Here is a 20,485-nt window from a genome sequence, read left to right as displayed (position 1 = left end):
GGGCAGGTTCTGCACGAAAGCTCACCTATTAAATAGTTACTTTTACTTCGTGCTTCATTGTTTCGTTATTTTTCTAGACTAGCCAATGAGAATTAAGCATAAAAAGAAAGAAAACAATTTGGTAACTCCCCTTCACAATGCTACACAGCTCTACAACGACGCTTCACAAACGCTGCACGACCCTCCACACGACCCTACCTAACGCTAACGCAAAACAGCATCCTCAGCCTTTCGGTCTTCCTCCGATTCAGCTTAGCGGTGCCGTCTCGCAATCAGCCTTCTTTTGTCGCCGCTCCTCCGCACAGCTTTCATAATGGCAAATACCCCATACCACCAAATACCCCATGGCGCGCCCACGCAGACACGTGTGAACCCGTCGACCACCACAGTTGTACTGCCGGTTGCCTACGCCCAGCGACGCATCGCGCTCTCCACGTGCCCTCTCCTTTTCTCCTTCCCTCTCCATTCACCTCGCATGCGCGGCGCGTTGCGGCTACAGGCAGACCACGCCGCGAATCTTGCGTACCGAGGACTCGTTAATGTTGACGCGTTAATAAAAGATGCCGAAGAAAAAAGAGTAGAGAGGAGAGGAGGAGAAAGAGGAGCACAATTCCGTATATCTCACTCTTCTGTACGCGAACTTTTATCCCAGGAATGGATCAAGATGGGAAACTAGCGGTTGCAGCCTGTTCACCTCGACAGCCAGTGAAGTCGTGTGTACGTGTAACCACTTGACAAACTTTGCCGTCCTTATGAGCAACAACGGCGGTCAAACCACCGAGGAGCTGGAGTGGATAACAAACATTGGCTGTGGTATCTCCATAGTATGCCTAGCGTTGTGCATTATTGTGTTTACTGCATTCAGGTGAGTGAAAGTGGCAGGGCCGGTTCTCTGACTCCTTTCATGTTGCTTGAAAAAGGAAAGTTTTAGCACAAACGCGGATAAGAAATGTTGCCTTCGTCGAGTTCCAGTTGTGTTCCTTCGTCCAGTTGTGTCTACATTACGCTCACTCGTTATGGGCTGCTTTGAGAAATGCGCGTTTATGACGGTACCAGAGGCATTAAACTCACGAACGCCTGTATCCTACTGGCAAACCTTAGAGGAGTGAAGGAGTGCTCGGAATCCCGCTTAATTCATGATGCAGTCTCTCAGGGGTGGCCATCCCAGGTAAAAATCTGAGCCGGAATCCCAAGTGGATCCACTTGTTTTTCAATAGACCTCTCCCTATTTGTAAACAAATGACGTCATAGTGTGCGAATGCGCCACCAATTTGGTAGAGTTGAACTACGCTCGAAATTAGGGGCGAACAAGGTCGCGCACCAAGGCCACGGTCTTGAAGGAATTACGATGGTCCCTGAAAGGGACGCGACCTTCAGTCCTACATTTCTTTCAGTAGGAGGCAGCCAACAAGTGCCCATTCGTGGAACCCAGCCCTCCCCTTCCGATTTGTTTCGGGTTCAGTCTGTCTACCAACGTCATGATGACGTTTCTCGGGTAGAGGTCTACTGGACCCACTCGGATAATCCAGCTCATATGCCTAGGAATACATTTTCTGTAAACAGTGCCTTATCCGCCTTCTCATTCTCTCGCGCGCTACAAGTCGCAATAACGCGTAATATTCGTCGCACAGCCAGTAAAAAAACGAAAAAAAAAAACAGCGCGGGCATTTCTGTTCTTGTTTTTCAACAAAACTGTTGCGAGAAAACAACTTTCCGCTTCTCGCATACACTCGGTTCCGGGGAAGGTCTAAGGGGATACCAAACCTGTGAACCGGCTTAAAGTTTATTATTTGCGATTCACGATTTGGTTCCACGCGGTATTATGAGACGACCGCATACATATCGGAGGGGATGAAGGACGCAGCGGCATAGAATACTATAGACCACACATTAGCCTGTAAATTGACAATTATCTTCAACACTTTTTTTACTTGGAGTTGGGGGGGGGGATGATACTGATAGTATTAGTACTTGGTGCAAGAAAAAGAAATACCGCATTGCGAACTGCATTGTTTATTGAAGTTCACCTCTTTCTATTCAGGCAACTACGTGGTATTCGAAACACTATACACCGCAACCTCTGCATCAGTCTTTTGTTGGCTGAGGTCCTCATGATTGCTGTAATGGATCAAAGACGAGGACTGATGAAGATAATTGGCGATGGTATATCGAAGAATAATGCAAGTAGTCTGATCTCTCCACAGCATAGCATTTGTGTGTTTCGAGCATGCTACAAAACCTAAATCCGTGTAGATATGCAATAGATTTTCCTCAAACAAGAAACATATGCTCACTAAGCTCGATAACAGTGATATGGCGTTCTCATTACAGACAGTGTGCACGGTCATTGCTTGCGCCTTGCACTTTCTATTCTTATCTGCATTTTGCTGGATGGCCCTCGAAGGGTGCCACATCATCGTACTTCTCTGGAAGGTTTTCAACTCGAAGAGGACTTACTATGAACGCTACTACTTTGTGGGTTACGGTAAGCTGCTAGAGGGTCGTACGCTATCTTTTTTTTTTTTTTGCCTATGCCAGTAAAACGCAACGCGTTCCACAGCCAAGGCATATCAAAACCACGTTTTAAGGCTGATTCACACTACTGCGGGGGGGGGGGGGGTATGTTTATTAAGAAAAAGAAAGGTCGGCCAGACGAAGATCGGCTTGCTATTCCAAACAAAAAAGGCAAAGAAGGAAAGAAAAGGGGACGAAAAAAAAATAAGAAAGGAAAAGGGGAAGAAAGAAGGAGGAAAGGGGAAGAAAAGAAAAATGAGAAAAGAAAAGGGAAGAAAATGAAAAGAATAAAAGAAAGGAAAGGAAAAGCGTGTTACGTAACCTGACAGCGAACCATGGCAATCGAACATCCTTCAGGGTAGAACGAAAGTACGTACATGTAAGATGCGGTACGGATCCGTAAACGCGGTAATGTGAATCAGCCTGTAATAACTGGAACGGCTCGCCGTTGTTGGCCGTACAGAAGTGGGCATCGTCACGACTATAGCCAAAAACAAAAAAACGGATGGAAGATGATAGGTGGAGGTGCGTAGAGGGTGCGTGAGTCGGTTAGGGAGTGCAAAGGGCTCGTGGGGTCGTTGGGCAAGACCCGCCTCCTGCAGAGAGAGGACAAGGTCTCTCGCTGTAGCGGAACGTTCGGCATATGAACCACCGGGGTAGAGGATGTCCGCTAGCGTGCCAGTGCGGGGGAGGTGGGCTTCGCGCGCAGAATAGTATGCTCAGCATTGCTTACTTGGCACGTCTTATATACAAGAGTTCCCGTGATGGAACAACGCCCAATACGCTGCAGATGTCAGTTGACGTATGTGGAAGCTGGCTCGAGGTTGTGTTCTCTGGCAGAAACCCAAAAAGTTTCCTGTTTTGCCTATAGTATTATCCTGGAAATTCTCAAAAAAAAAATTCATCCGAAATTTCTACGCTCATACCAACAAACAAGAAAGAGAAAACCTGTGGGTAGGTTATTGCGCTGTGTTACAGACATTATATACTTGATGGGATTATGAAATTTCTGGGAAATCCCATAAAATATTCGCTGAAAATGGCTCTTCCTGTCAAGAAACTTACACCTGATTTTTTTATTTATTTTTTGTTGTTCCGTGCGCCGTTTTTGAACCACTCGCTGTTGAAATCTCAAGTCCTCTCCTCCTTTCTCACGTGTTCGTCCCCTCGCTTCTTAACTACTACACGGGCGTTCCAGGTGCGTCCTCAGATGGGGTTTGCACACTGCTCATACAAATGGAATGCCGACCAATCATGGGCGTACCATAGACGCGCGGTGACGTCGTCGGAGACCTAATCGAGCACAGCGGTGGCAGGGTCTAGCTTCTCTGCAGGACACTCCTGAGAAAACCGTTCGGTTCGCTTGCTGAAACTTCCGCTGTGTATCAAGGAACATCTCTTCTGCCCAACGAAAACGAGAAAGAAATCGTCTCATAAACCTTTTAATTTCTCTTCATTTCAGGAATTCCATTACTAATAGTGTCAATCACATTTGGAGTCGGACACGACTCGTACACGAACAAAAGCGATCAGGATTATCTGTAAGTATTTAACTTTTGTGGCTGAAGTGACGGAGTTACAAACAAAACAAGATTAGCTTAATGTGTGCTCTGCTAATTACGTTCCCATTGGTAAAGCTGCTGGATTCCCAAAGAGCATAACCTTAGACTGAGCTTCATCGTCCCCGTGCTTCTAGTCATCGCTGTGAGTATTTGCCAGCACATTCGAGTATACGACTCTGAAATTCGTCTCTGTGTCTCGCACAGCTCAACATCGGGACGCTATGTTTAGTCCTTTGGAAGATGGCCCGCCTTCGACAAGCCGCTGACAAGAGCACAGCGGAGAAAGTCAGGTTAGTGCAACGGAGAAACGAATTTTTGTCGTGCACTTTGTTTCGGCTGTAGCGATGTGTTCTGTGTGCTGCACCTTGTACGTTGTTGCCTGGTGTCAAGACCAGCTGGCACGTTGTCTGCTATACTGGATCACTTGTATTTTACAACGATTGTTTGTCCAATCGTTGGATCATTTGTATGGCATCACTTGTAAATTATTGCCTGCAATCGTTGATGCCTTGCCTGGTTTGTTTTAATTGCCCAGTACTGTGCACCATTGATTCGAATCATGTAGCGCTTCAAATATCGTTTCATCATGTCTTGTGGTGGGTTGTGACACATTAATAGATGTGGTTCATTGCATCATACGTGCATTCTACTACACGCGCGAGTATTGAGGACAAAATGTCATTTGCAAAATAATTGTTCTCCTGCGTGTCGTGGCTGGTGAAATAGAAGCCCTCGAACAAGTCAACTTCCACGTCAAGTTCCGAGATTAACGGAGCGTAAGTCTCGGCCATTCCCATTGGTTATGGAAAGCACGTGACCTCGCCTGTGGCTTCCCCACTGACGGGTATGCGTGCTGTGGGGGCGCCACCCGTTGGCCACCACCAGAGCCGTTTACAGGGAGAGTTTGGCCATTAGGAGGAGCCTAACTTGAAGCACGTCATGCGACGTCACGGCTAAGCCACCTCCCTCGCCGTGCTCTATTGTTGTCCCGTTGTCAGACGGTTGCCGACGCCATATTGATGCTGATCGTTGTTTACGATGCAAGGAGGGAAGACACGTGTGTACATTGTCCTTCGAAAGCCCTTCGTCCTTGAACTCTTTCAGTTTGGCAACAAAACACCCCTTATCAGAGGCGGCTGTGCGTCATAAGCGGGTTATTCCTGCATATTGCATTCGTTGCGACAACAAAGCTTACGGACAGCATCAATATGGCGCGCATCAGATGGCTGATAAGCGGATTCTGCTTGGATTCAGTCTTTTTGGGCGGCGCAACGACGACTCTGATGTCAAAATAGGCTCCACCCACGAGGCGGCAAAAGATCAGAGAATGGCCAAACTCTCCCTATATATGGCTCTGGCCACCACCATATTGCTGTTATGAGAGGGTGCCGCCGCTGCCGGGGAGTGGTGAGGAGGAGCCCGGGGGAGAGGGACACGAAGTAGGTGAAAAGGGAGCGCGACGGGGTTAGGGGGAGACGGGAGGCGGGACGTTGACCTAGAAGCGACTTCTGTATCTGTGCTGTTTTGGGCTATTAAGAGTCTCGTTTGGTTGAAAAAAAGGTATGAAATAAACCTTCCTTTTGCTATTGAGTTGGCATAGTGTACCCCGAGAGTGGGAATGGTTCCCACAGATGTCAGGGCTTGATGTGTTTCAGTATTCACAATGCTGACTTTGCGCGCGTCTATTTACGTTGTTGCTGTAAGACCTGCAATGCAGGTTCGTCTCTTTCATTTGCCCGACATAACGTAGGATGATGTGTCACAACCCTCCAATGTTGTGTGCTGCACAGCGTCTGTGACAGCTTATTCCATGTTGCTTCTTGTGAACAATGGAATGCTGAGTTTCTTTGTGGAGTGCTGAGTGTAGTGTTGGATGTTTGATGTGTGCTTTTGCAGTTCACATCTGGGCTCGTGGATTCGTGGCTCTGGTGTAACGTGGCTTCGTTCTCCGTCCTGGCTTAATTGTGCTCATTGTTTTCTACCCGTAATAGCTTTATGGATTACAGAAATTGGGTGCGTGGCACCTTCATCCTTTTGCCTCTTTTGGGTGTCACCTGGCTGTTGGGTTTGGCACTGTGGGAGGACACAGTGGGAGTTGCGGCATATGCCTTCACCATCCTCAACTCCTTGCAGGTAAGGCACAGTCCCTCTCTTCATGTACGTCAATCAGATAATGTTCATTAACGTTGTAACACTTACACTGGCATTTTAATACGACATATTCTTTTTGGCTACCTTACCTGTCGTTAAATATAGCAAAGAAATTGTATTGCACTGCATTGCTCGCTTACAGGGTGTTGGCATATTCGTCTGTCATGTCTTGATGAGCAAGAAGGCTCGAGACGTGGTCCTGAACAGCCTAAACAAGACTACGATGAAGCTTACGAAGGGTTCGGTACGTATTGTCACAGATCATTAGTCAGAAGATACCATGATATATGATACTGCCGCCACTGGACTATGCTGCACCGTCGGCCATTGCAATATACTGCCACTACAACCGCACTATGACGCTATACCAGTGTTTCCCAAAGTGTGGTCCGCGGACCCCTGGGGGTCCGCGAGAGTGTCCGTGGGGGTCCGCGACCGTCCCTCACATTTCAGTGAGGATTTTCGTCCCCACAAACACGCCCTCGTACGTGCTGCCCGATTTCCAAACACCCAGAACTTCCAAAATTGCTACAAGCATGCTTCAACGGCTAGCTTCTAATTTCTGATAGAAAAGTCCTGCAATGCATGTTTGTCCATGTCATACATATACAAACAAGAAGAAGAAACCAGCCCGGAATCGTTTCTGAAGCTGTATCCAAAGCACGCCGCAGCTGACGAGGTTGCTGGTTATGCACTGGCTGTGATGGTGTGTGTGTGTGTGGGGGGGGGGGGCGTGAATTTGTTCTCATCGCTTCCGGGGGTCCGTCACCGCCAAAAGTTTGGGAAACACTGCGCTATACTACTGCTGCGCCACTTACCTCAGCATTATACTACTACCACTGCAATTGCATCATGCTACCGCAACGTGCACTACCCTACGATTAAAAGAACGAATAACCGAGAGACACGGTACACGTAGACAAACACGAAGAAGCACCAGTCAGTCAATCATCATGCACCAGTTAGTCTGCGCCCTCTCCCTTTTGTCGACTATACTACGACTATAGTACGCACCACCAGTGCATTATACTATTTAACAAGGGGCCCCCACAGCCTAAACAAGACTACGATGAAGCTTACGAAGGGTTCGGTACGTATTGTCACAGATCATTAGTCAGAAGATACCATGATATATGATACTGCCGCCACTGGACTATGCTGCACCGTCGGCCATTGCAATATACTGCCACTACAACTGCACTATGACGCTATACTACTGCTGCGCCACTTACCTCAGCATTATACTACTACCACTGCAATTGCATCATGCTACCGCAACGTGCACTACCCTACGATTAAAAGGACGAATAACCGAGAGACACGGTACACGTAGACAAACACGAAGAAGCACCAGTCAGTCAATCATCATGCACTAATTAGTCTGCGCCCTCTCCCTTTTGTCGACTATACTACGACTATAGTACGCACCACCAGTGCATTATACTATTTTACCACTACACTATGCTACTGCTGCACCCGTAATTCTATGGAACTACCACTACACTATGCTAACACTACATTGTGTTACCATTACGCCATACTAGCCCACCATAGCCATAGTGCACTACACTACCTAACAAGGCATTATATTTGCATACGGTATACTACCACTAGGCTATGCTAACACGGCATTCACTACGCCATACCACACTACTCTATACTACTACTTCATTACGCTGGTACTACACTGTACACTCTTAAAAATGAGTTTCACCACACAGCACGCTCCTAGCCAAGCATCATCCCGAATGACAAGGTTCGCGCCCCATATTTGTTGAAAACGGGAGGCGGAGCCTATTTTATACCAATTATGCACCTGCATATAATGGTTCAAATTAGGCTCCGCCTACCGTTTTCAACAAATCTGGGGCGCGAACCTTTTCATTCGTGAGGATGGATGGCTAGGAGCGTGCTATGTGGTGAAACTCATTTTTAAGAGTGTACTATCACCGCAAGCTCTTTGCTACATCAAAACACGAGCGCACGCAAGTTTAGAGTCACCGTTGAGCGTCACGAGCTGTTGTGGTGCCCGTAGACCGTGGCAGCGTCAGGTTGCTCGAAATGGGTCACATTGTAGAAGCATAATGAAGGAGCATAGAAGCATAATGAAGAAGGGGCAAGGGAGCTTCAGGGTCACATGTGAAAATTGTGCACGCTTTGTTCGAAACATCATCATGATGTTTCTCGTATGTCATAATATTATGAGCCTCTGAACACCCCCACAGTCCGCGGTGACCGCCTCCAAGAAAAGGGGTAAGGGGGTTGCCCCCTCCCTCCCCCCCCCCGAAAAAAAATATATTGGAAACGACTATGCAGCAGATACTCTTACACTACATTCCGTTAAACAATGCCAAGATAGCCGATATTTATGTTTGTTCTTTCTTTCACCTCCATAGCAAATGTCAAGATCTAGCAGATCGAGTGCTAACACGACGTGGTACCGTCTATCGACATCGGCAGGTTCGTCGCCGCAAAGTTCCGCAGTCGTTGACTCCGTACAAAAGACGGGCAGCGGGCCTGTGTGCGACAGCGATTTGGATTCTTCCACCTGCAACGATTGCTGGACACCCAGCAAGTTCAAGTTCCAGATGAACCTGAACAGTGACAAAGATGTAAATGCGACCACTGGATCTTCCACTCAAGTAGGAAAGCCCGATGGACTCTTTTTTCGGCGCACGACTACTGATTGTTGAGGAGACTCTCAGATTTGCTGTTCTTCGAGAGTGGAAGGCAGTAAGCGTCTCGAAAGCTATACGAGGATGTGTTCTCCTGTCATGGACCACGCATATCGCTGAAGCTGTCATGTCGAAAGTATTGCGGGGGAGCTCATAGGGTCAACATACACAGGTGCTAAGGCGATATGAACTGCCATAGCCAAGTGCACCTGGCAGGAGCAGCAACTACTGCGGCAAGTAGCCAGTGATTTATCCAGACCCCCCTTACAACCCCTAACACCCCCTAAAAGTTCTGTGACACCCCCTATCCTTTTCAGCTGTGTGCTCCCTACAGGGGGTGCCCTTGCAATTTCAGCTTTAGACACATGTCGGTAACGATATGTTATGCTGTAATGACATAACTATAATAATGACCCCCCCCCCCATTTTTTGCTAACACCCCTCCGTGCTTGGGATTCTGGATAAACCACTGCAAGTAGGCGTAAATGGGCAGGTTTCCTAGCTAGACTTGAACAGCGGTTGTTGAACTCCTGTTTGATGCATGCGCGGGGTATCTGTTCTGTCCATGGACGAAATTTTACAAAAAAAGGGGAAATGCCTATTTCTCTGTTACAATAAATGGCAATATTTTCTAGGTGAACCGCCAACCGTATGGCCGCAATAGTAACTTCCCGTAGTGTTACCCTCACTAATTATTAACTAAGGCTTTAATTTTTTTTTCTAAGTGAAAGATCGAATTTAGCAATTACATCACCTGGTCCTGTTGGTGCATTCAGCATATTTGTCGCTCTGCGAGACACGCTCTCTCTCTTGCCCTTAAATGCGAAGGAGATAAGATAAGGCAGCATGTCCCTCCTTGTTCCTCGCATTTCAAGGAAGCGAGAAACTGCTTTCCAGGAACAGGGCGTGAAAAACGATCCCGAAATCTGTGTCTACCGTGTTTATAATGTTGTCGTTCTGCCAAGCTTCTATCTCTCAGAAATTAAAAGGTTCAATAGTCAAACCTAATGAGGAAGACAGCCAACAAGGTTGCTAGCGCCATCATCAGGTGGCCAAGTCTACCTATAATATATCGCCACTTATTGTAAGTGAAATGGCTGTGTCCCTATTTTATAAAATAGTACAGGATTAGGATGTATTATAAAATAATATAGGTGTTCCCATAGTTACAGAGAACCTCCCGCGTGTATGTGTATGCATGCTGGTTACAATTTTGGGTCCACTGCCAGATTTTCTATCGGCACTGTCGTTCAAAAACGTTGTCGGTTTACGTGTGCCTAGCAAGTTCGTGAAATGTACCTTTCTGTCTCCCTGCTTCCACAATTAAGTTGTTAATACTATAGCAGCCATTCATGCCACTAAGCCAAGGAATAATTTTGTGGAGCCGTTAAAAGTAACGCTGTCATATAGTATGTGTCAGTATAATGACTTCACACGAAAGACGAGATGAATAGGTGACTGGTTACTTCTCCTATCTCACTGCCCACTTTGTTTTAATTGTACATACTTCACTAGCTCAACCAAATTCATACAGGAAAAACTTCAGGGGTGAGAACAATGTTCATTGTCGCGTGCAGATAGCTATAAGGTCTTAAGGTAACTGAGCTTTTATTTTGTCTGAGCTCCGCACGTCACACAGTATTTTTTTTTTTACTGATCTTTCAGTACCTTCTACAGTCTTCAGTAGAGAACTCTGTAAAAACGGCAGCGTGCAGAATGATGTTTTCTGTATTCCTTATCGCGAACTGTATTCATTACTGATTACGGGAGATTCCGGAACCTAATAATGGACAGCTAAGATAATGGTAGCAGTGCTTTTTTTCTGCGTTCGAGTCAAATTGTAACTATAGCTTTCCTCAGTCTACCGTTTGCGGCGTTCTGAGTAATTTCACTTTCATTACACACTCTCATCATCATTGACCTGTGACGTCATCATTGACCTCAGCATGCCTATACTCGTTTCTTTCAAGAGGACAATGAAGTGTCTCTAGTCATTTGAATAGAGTACGTTGAAGAAAATGCAACCTAATGCAGGGATTTCTTCAGCGAGCGGGCCAAACGAGGCAGGGCATACGTGGATATTTACCTGGTGCATATAGATTTCAACGTTGCTGACTGATCTCACGAATAAAGTTCATGTAGCACTTATGTGCATGAAAAGGAAACGTTTTATGGTGTATATCATTTTATCCGTGACATGTCTTCTTGCACTGTGCTCAGTTCAAGGTAAGACACGTCGAATATGTGCAGTGGCAGTTCTGCATCTTCGCTGCATCACCAACAGTATCAGCATCACTCTTCTGCGAGGCCCTCACCCATGGGGGCTCATCTCACGTTTCTTGTTGGCTCACGTGACGGTAAACCTCCTGGCGAAATTAGAGAGTTTTAGCAGACCGTTGATAACGTGGCTTGCGTCGAACCGTATCAGCCGGAACCAATCAGTGGATAAGATTCTGAGTCACGTAGGACTGCGATTGGTTCCGATAGGCACGATAACCTTATCAACGGTATACTAAAACTCACTATTATCAGCTTGTGTAGCGCTATGTAGACTAGCAGCGTTGGGTCCTGCCATAGGCGCGTTCTGACAAGGGAACGTTAAATGCTGTCTATCTTATCTGATACGGTAGCCCGACAACATAACGAAAGAAAAGCATAAAAGCACTGACAGTGCTCAAGGAGGCTTTTTCTTACGACGTGTGTGATACTCGCGACGCATCACGCCACCAGTACACACACTATCAGCAGTTCCTTGTTGCTGTTCTGCTTCTTCGGTTTCTGTTCCAAACCACCGATTGGAGACAACACTTCCGCACTACGTCTTTCCATATCTCAAAACAGTCTTCACTCACCTTTATATTGGTCTGCGGTCCCGACGACCTCCGTCAAGGTGTGATTGTTCATGTGTATGACCCTAATCACCGTAGTGTATGTCACCCAAATCGGATATGATCGCGTGGTTCACTTTTGTTGTTTATCTAAAAGAACTACGGTGTTCTGCTGGGTGAATTTTGCGCATGGGATCTATAAGTTACTTACAGTCCAATAGGTCTAACCTCAAAATAGTCGACGCCGGATCCAAGCTGTGAGAAGCGTATTCTGCACTTTAATGATGAATGAATAACTTATAAATATGTGGAATGGCAGTCGAGAGGGAAGAATGCTGCGTTCGAAGTCCTCCGTCCGTCCTTGCTGTACGGAGAGCCCGGGTTTGTTGGTCGGTAAGGACAGTTCACAAGCGGCCAACGCAGTTCCTCTGATCCGTGGGCAGGAGGAAGTAGGACGAGTAAGTTTCTTTCTTCAAATGGTCCATGATCACTTTTTGCATCGTAACGTTCAGTGTGTACGTTCTCGATAACACCCAGATATTTTCTGAAAAGCAGAGAAAAGTGTACCGTTATTTTCTGCACAAAAGGCCGCATAGAAGCGTGACATAAGCCGCGGGTGTTGGTTTCCTTACCTCTACGAGCGATACCACTGATAAGGTTGTTTTCGCAGGCCCACAGCACGGCGTATGTGGTGTAATCTGTGGCCACTACTCTCATTGGCGACGTGTACTTAAAAGAGTCTGCAATATCAAAACAGAAGGAGGAAACGTCGTTTCTAATCAGATGCTACGAGTCTTCATTACTTTAGCGACCATGCAAGCGTGAAGCATATGTGTACTGCTTGTGATACACTGGTTGTTCGAATCACCCCGCAAGTATCCCCTGCAGGCGATGCCTCATTGTGAAGGGTCATGCCGTATGGAAAGAAAGGTAGCTCTGCAAGCCCACAGGAACTGCATTCTTCGTGTCTTGCCTCTGCGCCGTTTACCGTCACTACCAACACCGCCTAGAGTAAGAAGACTGATCGCTTAAACGACGTGACGTAGTCATAAAGTATGTGCCAATCACGACGTGCTTCCGGCGGCGGAAATTATAGAGACGAGCCACCACAAGCCACATGGGCAGCCATTGGTAGCCATTGAGTTTGGAATCGTCTGCTGCGACTGGCTGAAGCTACTTGGTATGTCCACGTCGGGCAAACTTTCTGTATCTAGATAGCGTTGTCACTGCACGCCCCTCCCTGTCGTGATATATGTCGCTGAAAAAGGAGACGGCGGTCTGCCTTCCAGAAGGGCGGCAACGTGTCGTAAAAGAAGAAAGAAAGGTTGGAACAAAACCCACAACGCACGGAGAGGCCCTGTGTACTGGGAATTCCTCTGGTTGCTGCTAAAGGACACCTTTTAGGTCACTTTCCCGCACAAACTGTAGTAGAATCCACTATGCTTTTCGCAGTGTCGACTCTGCTCTGTTGGGCCAAAATTGTGGTTCCAGCAAGGGCCCAAGTCCTTCATTTTTTCATTAAGTGCCTTCCATGGCGACCATGTTTTCTACTATGATCCATGATGTGTTGAACAGTCCCTTTGGCATCGCAAGAGGTACACGTCGCATCTTTACTTCGGTCTGTGAGGTAGGACTTCCTTTGTCTCGCTTCCAGTTCTCGGTCTACGGGTCTGTTCTTTTCGTAACCAACACCAACGGAAGGAGATAATGTGGCATGGCTCCCGAGGTACCAGGCAAGTGTGTCGGAAGCAGTACATGAACAACATACTAAACGAGACATACTTGCTTTCAAAGTGATGCTCCCCGGTTTTCCATCTTTGACGTTGATTTCTCCGTCGATGACAACAGCAGTACCTCTGTGAATGTTCATGAAGATGATTTCATGTTATACATGAAGCTTCGTCGTCTACACATGCTCGCAAACAGTAAGGCGCAGGGCTTACCTGTCGTTTGTTGAGAAGACTGATGAGACACTAAAAAGATGTAATCAATGAATTAGAATAGCGAATGCACGACGTTTGTCGTACGGTATTTCTAGATAATCGACGACAATCGTCAGGCCCGCTGGGTAGATGGAAGAGAGCTGTAGGACCTCTATTGTGGCCAAGCTTCATTGAAATTTCGCGCTTAAAGGAAAGCTAAGTTCCAATCAGTTAGGCATTTGTAGGTTTTGTACGTTAATTTGTTGCCAGAAATCGCGAAAAAATGTTATCAGAAATCCTTCTGGCATTAGGAATCACATCCAAAAGGACAAAACACCTGGATAACGCAATAACTTTTGAATCACCCTGGACGATTCGCAACAGCCAAAGAGGGATATGTGTCCGGCTTGGTTTGAAGGAGTACAAGAGGAATGTGAAGAGTACTGGAGGAATGGCTAGGAAGCAAGCGAGCTGGTAACTAGGGAGACGACGAAAAACACACACAAACGAGGTCTCAAACACAGTTAAAGTTTAAGGGTGGAGAGTATGGCCCAGCTCTGCGTTGTGCCAGCTGCCCCTGCAGACATAGGGTGGTGGATTTCGACACCGGTATTCTAGAAGGATGTGTGTTCCACGAGGGACCACAGGAAGGAAGTCACGCTGTAAAACACTGCTCGTGCATAAGCGCCTGGCCGGATACACGTGTTTGAATGTGAGTTACTCTGTTAATTATTCAGCGCAGGTTAGAGAGGTGTTAAAGTTCACGCTAAAGGTACAATAGCAAGGTAGATACACTTACGTTGCCCTCTCTCCTTTGAGTCGCACTGCGATGTTGTCAGTGTCGCCCTTGTCGAGGTAGTGAAATTTGACGCAGTTCACGAAGGACTCCATGATGAACGGCGTCCGTAAGACTTCGTACCACGTTCCCATGAACTGCAAACGCACAACTCATTCTGCATCAGCGATAGAATAAAGAAATGCTCGAATGATACAATGATACTCATGATACAATGACATTACTACAGTGTGTTACAGAGCGCTGGTTCGCTGGTGGTGTGTTATTGAAGAGCGGTCTGCAGGTGAAGGGCTCACCGAAGGACCGGAGCACTTCGACTGAAACCATCAAATTAGCGTGCTTGACCCATGTCATACGATGCAAGTCCAAGGTCAGCCTAACAGAGCCTTCAAATGACCGTATGTTTTCTGCCGACATCAATTCATTATAGAGTGTGTGTGAGGAAAATTTAATATGACGTGGCAATACATACAAGTGTGAATAGGAAAATTAGTACAGTTCAGAATATGTAACTCTGCCCCGGCGATGAACTACTGCGAAACACTCAAATAAATACATACAGCATTATAGAGTTAACTACGTTTATTATTTTAGAACGAGCAGATTTCACTCTCTATTGTTTGCGACCGAAGAGATCATCCACCAAAGTTTACTATCGAAAGCTGCCAGTCAGAAGTCATTTGCACGCCACCTGCCGCCCACTATTACGGTAGCAGAAAGAAAGTTTGTGGAACTCAAAGGTTTCAAAAGGAAGATCCAACAGAGAGTACTTTTAGCAACGTCATCATCAACCATGGTGGGCAATTTTATGAACAGCTTCCATGGCAAGGTGGTTGTAAATGTAATCCAAGCGGCGAAATGGTTTGGTTCCACAGAGAAATTCGTTTCCGTGGATATATTGAACATTTGTGTGTCTCATCGGCGCATGTGAAGTCTAACTTGAAGGGCTCAGCTAAGAGTTTGATCATTTGACTTTCAATTTGAATTTGGTCATTGTAGTTTAAACCTCATAAAGGCTACTACTATTCTAGCTCTCTGGAGAAATGCTTGTTTTCCGCTTGTAGCGCTTGCAGGACATAAGGACATTGTTCGTTTTCATCCAAACGTTCACGCTTTACATCTCGTTGCTTCTACTATGTCTTTTCTTCTTCTTCTTTTTTTTTTTTTGATTGCGTGTTAGCGCCGCGAAGCAACTGTGGCTATGAGAGGCGTACAGACGTTGACAGATGGGGAGAGGACAGCAGGAAGGAGTGGAGGACAGTGGGCTTAGTATGCGTCCCGGGCCGACTCTAGGGGGAACTGTGCCGACATTCGTCTGTCTGGAAAGTCTTCGGAAAACCCAGGGAAAACCTCAGACAACACAGCCGGCGGTAGGATTCAAACCCACCACCTCCCAGTCTTCAGCACTACCTTGGCTACCACCAACGAGCGGCCACCTTGGTCCACTCGGCCATCATGCCGCTGGTTTATGCTATGCCAGTGCATGTTATGTGCATGCCTATGCATGCCTATGCCAGTGCATGCCAGTGTATGTTATGCTATGCCTATCAAGCCAGTGCATTTTGCCAATACAGAACGGGACCAGTAACCGATGCTCATTCGTCTTGTCCCTCATACGGACCACTTCTCCCGTCACTGAACTTCTCCAAGCACCGTACTCACCTGCTCAAGGTCCACATCATCCTTTTCCTTCACCGAAGGACATAATCCTGGCATCACCATCGCGTTTACTATACTTCCAGACAGCACACACACAACCTTCAGCCACGTTTGAACACCAGTCCTAGCCATAGTCGCTGTAAATATTCCCAGTTCCCACCACACGTGCAGTCCGAACCACCTACGACTACGCCGAACGCCACACTGGATTATTACGTCTCTTTCTCCCTCCGTGGACTTCTTACGGTGTAACGCAACACACCGTAGCGCATGTTTATCGTGTGACGAACTCGATGCAACTTTGAAAGCTTGGTCTCATTCAGACAAAGGACGGCGTTTCCCCTATTTTCAGGTCTCTGTGTGTGAGATATCGCTTTTGGTTGCTGCTGGGGCGTGCGAAGAAAACGGATGGAAGATGCTCTCTGTGGCGTGCCCCGTGTAATGCATCGCTTCGATGAATTCGGTAATGTGCTCTCGTTACAGACGATGTGATAGACTCGTACGTGTATGAGGCTCCGGGCTGGGTCTCTGATGTATTCGCTGCGGTGTGTGGTTAAGGATTAGTGGGTTAATGGTATTTGATGAGTCTTGAAGCCTCCTCTGGAGAGAGGGAAAGAGATGCGTCTCCTGTTACGTGCTACTTGTTGGTTCGAAATGTTTTCGCAGACAGCGAAGACAGCACAACAACAACAACAATTAAGTTATGAATGATGAAGTCGTGTGATGGTTTGGGGTGAAGCGAGGACCACGACCTGCTAGCTTATAACGACCATGTCATGATCGGCAACCCGTATGAGGAGCCCGTCCACACGATCCGCTAGGGGAGCAACTCATCGGCCCGCGAGACCTACATCATGATTGGACAATGGAAATTTGAATTTTGAATACGCAGAAGCGGACGTGGCAGACGACAGCAACAGCTCCTATGAAAACGCGCAGATGGTGATGATAATCAACTTTAGAATGAAACATCTTCCGTGGGATATCCACCGCTTGTACAAAAATGCTAAGGTAAGCTGAGGTACAAATTATTGCAGAAGTTGAGGAAGCAATAACCGGACCGATGAGTAGCAGCACCGCTAGCTTCTAACTGCGGCGCTGGGAAGAGGTGCCTATAACATGGGCTATAATCTAGCAGGTTGTGGTGAGGACAATGCCGCTGCGCCATCTCGCGAGCCTTATACATGCATATCATTCTTTATTTGTAAGCGCTTACCACACGTCCCATGGCTGTACACCTCAGTTCATCTCTCCTCCTGTTCATGACACCGAGGACAACCCATACCACACTGCTCCGAGGTGATAACGCGAAGCCCCGATGAAGACAGAATAGCCGACGTCACCATTTTTGTCAACTGACAGTCACAGAACTTCCTTTGCATTAATTTCCAAAGCGATATCGGTGTATAGGACGGACCACGGTGTAGTTCCGTCCGTGGCGCTATAGGGAAACGTGACAGTACCGCCACCACGTGGTCGCTGAAATTTTCTGAATTCGCTGAACTACCAAATGACTGGCCCCATACAGCCGCCACGTTCAAACGCCCTTTGCGCAACGCCCAAAGGCGCAACCATTTTTTTCTTTTTTTTTGCTCTCATAGTTTTTCACAACTACCCTCCGTGCCCTCTTCGGTTAGTCCTCTAATTTTTCTTTTTTTCTGTGTTTCGCAGTCGCCCGTACCACTTATTGTTCTGGAACACTTTCAAGAAGGTGAAGAGCGTGTTGGTTAGCACTGAACGTGGTAAAGAACGCCCAGAAGGAGCGAAACGCTGTTCGTGCCCGTCCCTGTTGCTGTGCGTTCCTGACCATGTTCTTTTCGTTTCATTCCACCTCACTCATCGCATGTCTCACACGTAACGGGTTGGGGTACCGAGGCAACTCCACCGGTGAAACGCCAGGTGTAACCGTAGCCGTCTATTCAGTTTCCTGGTTTCCTTTTAAGAGGAAACACACTTCCTATGCCATATTATTGAGACACAATAATAATTGAGACACTAGATAAAACACACACCCCGTAACACTCCTCGTGGGAAGCGGCGTTCGGGGACTTTCCGGGGAGGGGGGTCCGATGGCGGGGGGGGGGGGGCTCGGGGACCCCAGTAGGAGGCTGGGATCTCACTGGGGTGACTGGGGGTGACCCCAGTTTTCGGTTGCTTTGTGGATTGAAAATTATTTGCCTGCAATCCTGTTCACTTTCTAAAACGCAAACGGCTGCGCCGGAGACAGAGACCCCAATAAAAGCAGTCTTCGCCCAGTAAGACCACAAGGTGCCATATCAGAACCATGATCGGAACAGAACCAGAAAAACCAGTACAGTGGTGGCGCACCCTGTCTTGCATGTACGCAAACACATTTGTGTGTGGAGCTTGTCGGCAGATGGCTCCCTTTCACCGACGTCGGGCCAAGGGTAGATCCTGCAAGGCGGGCGAAGTGGCTGTACCAGTACACCTGCGGTATACCTATCGGATGACCGCATCAGCAGGGGAAGAGAGCATATCACGAAACAAAGTCATGCGAGGCCATCGCACTTACGCATATTGTGTTGCACGAAACTTGACATTGAATTTTAATTAAAAGGACGTGCTCCAAAGTTTAGCGTAGTAGTCGCATAATTACGCTAAGACGTGTTTTTGCAAACTCTTAATGTAAACATGAGCTAATTGAAATACACGACGATTAACATTGCCATCTGCTCGGGTTTCAGGCGGAGAGCTCGGCAATTTTGTGTCAGCGGCATGGCTGGAATAGAGAAAAAAGTCAGAAGGATGCATTGATCGACGGATGAACCTTGCGACGGCTTTCCTTGTACAGGAAAAGGCATTGTCGGTAACTGTGCCCAGAGAACCAAAAATGTTACATCGTGGTGGCCTGTAATCAGAACCCTGGTCAGGGATCCAGTAGAGCGCCCCTTGTGTCCCCTGTTGGAAGTTCCCACACAGTGTACAGGTACTCCTGTCTCTGACTCAGTTCATAGATGAAATGCTCATAGCCAACGTCCAGAGCTCTCCATCGCTGATCGTGGTATACCCGATAAAAGAGCGATAGGCATGAGGAAAAATCGAGGTAAATTAAAGTGTCACTACCGACTAAATTTCGTGTCTTCAGAATCCTACCAAAGTTATGTTACTGAAATCTTGTCTCACTTTACATTCTTGCAAATTATTTTGGCTCTACGTGACGCGAAAGCTAGAGAAAATTAATTTTTAGTTTTGAGCACTGTGAGGTCTTGTTACGCTCCGACGCAGCGCCCAGCTCTCATCTCGCAACGTTGTTGCCCTTCGCGTCTTCCGGGGGGCTCACCTTTTGCACTCCGTTAGCGGAGCCCCACGTGACATATCATCCGACCGCTCCGACGTTCGAAAAAACACTAAGGAGGGAGAAGACATTTTTCCAATTTTCCCCTCTTTCGATCAACTGACTGACCCTCCCCGGACGCCGGCGTCGTTGCTAGGAGACGAGTGCACTCTCCAGAACATGACATCATTGTAATTTGCGGGCTTATGATTACGTCACTCGCTCCTCGCGTCATCAAAACCTGTGGAGGATCAGCAGATATTCAAAAATTGACAGAAATGCACAACGTTCGTAAACAGGATTGAAATTTCGCGTATAGAATCCTTCAGGCACCTTCTTTTCAATTACTAAATAAAATAAACGCTGTTTTCTGAGTCCGGAGTGGCACTCTAAGGTAGATACCCTTGCCCAAGACATTATGCAGCTAGATAACACGTCACGTCGTGGGTCGATGATATTTTACGTCATAAGGGACGTGGCATTTAACCACTAAATTATGCCAGATGAATATAAATTATAGCTTATATAAGTTAAGTTAATCAATTAATAAAATAAATTAGTGAATTAGTAAAATAAGCTGATCAAATAATAAAAATAAGACGCCTAGAAAATCGGCGCCGCGGAGTCTCATCCGACTCTGTCGACACTGCAGGCCACCGTACTGCTGGCGTCTCTGCCAGTGAGGCATCGTGGTAGAGGACACGTGCTTACGAGAATCAATGGGAATGGCCGTAGCTCTCGTTCGTCTAATATCAAAGTTTGACTCGAGCGTGTGTTCAAGCACGAAGTAGGAATTATAGGCTGGTTGGTACATACTGTCCCTCATCACATTCTTAGCAGCAACAGGGCTCCTGCGTGAACTCTGAGCATTCATCATGATTCACTATCTTCTCCCCCTCAAGCAATGGGATAAGGTGCCGCCTCAGCGGCGAAACATCCCACTGCATCATAATTACTTATTTGTTGTTGTTGTTGCTGTTGCACTGCGGCGAAGGTAGCGGAGACGACGAAAACATAAGACAAGCCGCAACTTTCAATGACAAACACAGCAGGGAATCCACACAAGCTTCCGCATTCATTCTT

The 20,485-nt window shown here is 47.0% G+C and overlaps 2 protein-coding genes across 3 annotated transcripts in view; one reads left to right on the top strand and one right to left on the bottom strand.

The window, feature by feature from the left end:
* Positions 1-11,067, top strand: part of LOC135366778 (uncharacterized) — a 48,369-nt gene extending 37,302 nt beyond the window's left edge. The window contains exons 24-32 of one of the 2 annotated variants that reach the window (XM_064599685.1): positions 653-865; positions 2,042-2,180; positions 2,332-2,485; positions 3,977-4,055; positions 4,152-4,218; positions 4,281-4,366; positions 6,068-6,209; positions 6,370-6,471; positions 8,624-11,067. In XM_064599685.1, the coding sequence (XP_064455755.1) occupies positions 653-865; positions 2,042-2,180; positions 2,332-2,485; positions 3,977-4,055; positions 4,152-4,218; positions 4,281-4,366; positions 6,068-6,209; positions 6,370-6,471; positions 8,624-8,920 (1,279 nt within the window). In that variant the 3' untranslated portion in view covers positions 8,921-11,067. The remainder of the gene's footprint in view (positions 1-652; positions 866-2,041; positions 2,181-2,331; positions 2,486-3,976; positions 4,056-4,151; positions 4,219-4,280; positions 4,367-6,067; positions 6,210-6,369; positions 6,472-8,623) is intronic. The other variant, XM_064599686.1, reaches the window with a different exon arrangement.
* Positions 11,068-12,056: 989 nt separating this feature from the next.
* Positions 12,057-16,239, bottom strand: LOC135367556 (lopap-like). Its single transcript, XM_064600848.1, has 6 exons — positions 16,111-16,239; positions 14,452-14,585; positions 13,674-13,703; positions 13,513-13,586; positions 12,363-12,470; positions 12,057-12,274 (listed from the first exon to the last, which is right to left on the bottom strand). The coding sequence occupies exons 1-6, from the start codon at positions 16,237-16,239 to the stop codon at positions 12,135-12,137; spliced, it is 615 nt and encodes a 204-aa protein (XP_064456918.1). The 3' UTR covers positions 12,057-12,134.
* Positions 16,240-20,485: the final 4,246 nt, after the last annotated feature.

The sequence above is a fragment of the Ornithodoros turicata genome, chromosome 8, assembly GCF_037126465.1.
Source record: "Ornithodoros turicata isolate Travis chromosome 8, ASM3712646v1, whole genome shotgun sequence".
NCBI lineage: Eukaryota > Metazoa > Arthropoda > Arachnida > Ixodida > Argasidae > Ornithodoros > Ornithodoros turicata.
This window is presented reverse-complemented; position numbering and strand designations above follow the sequence as displayed.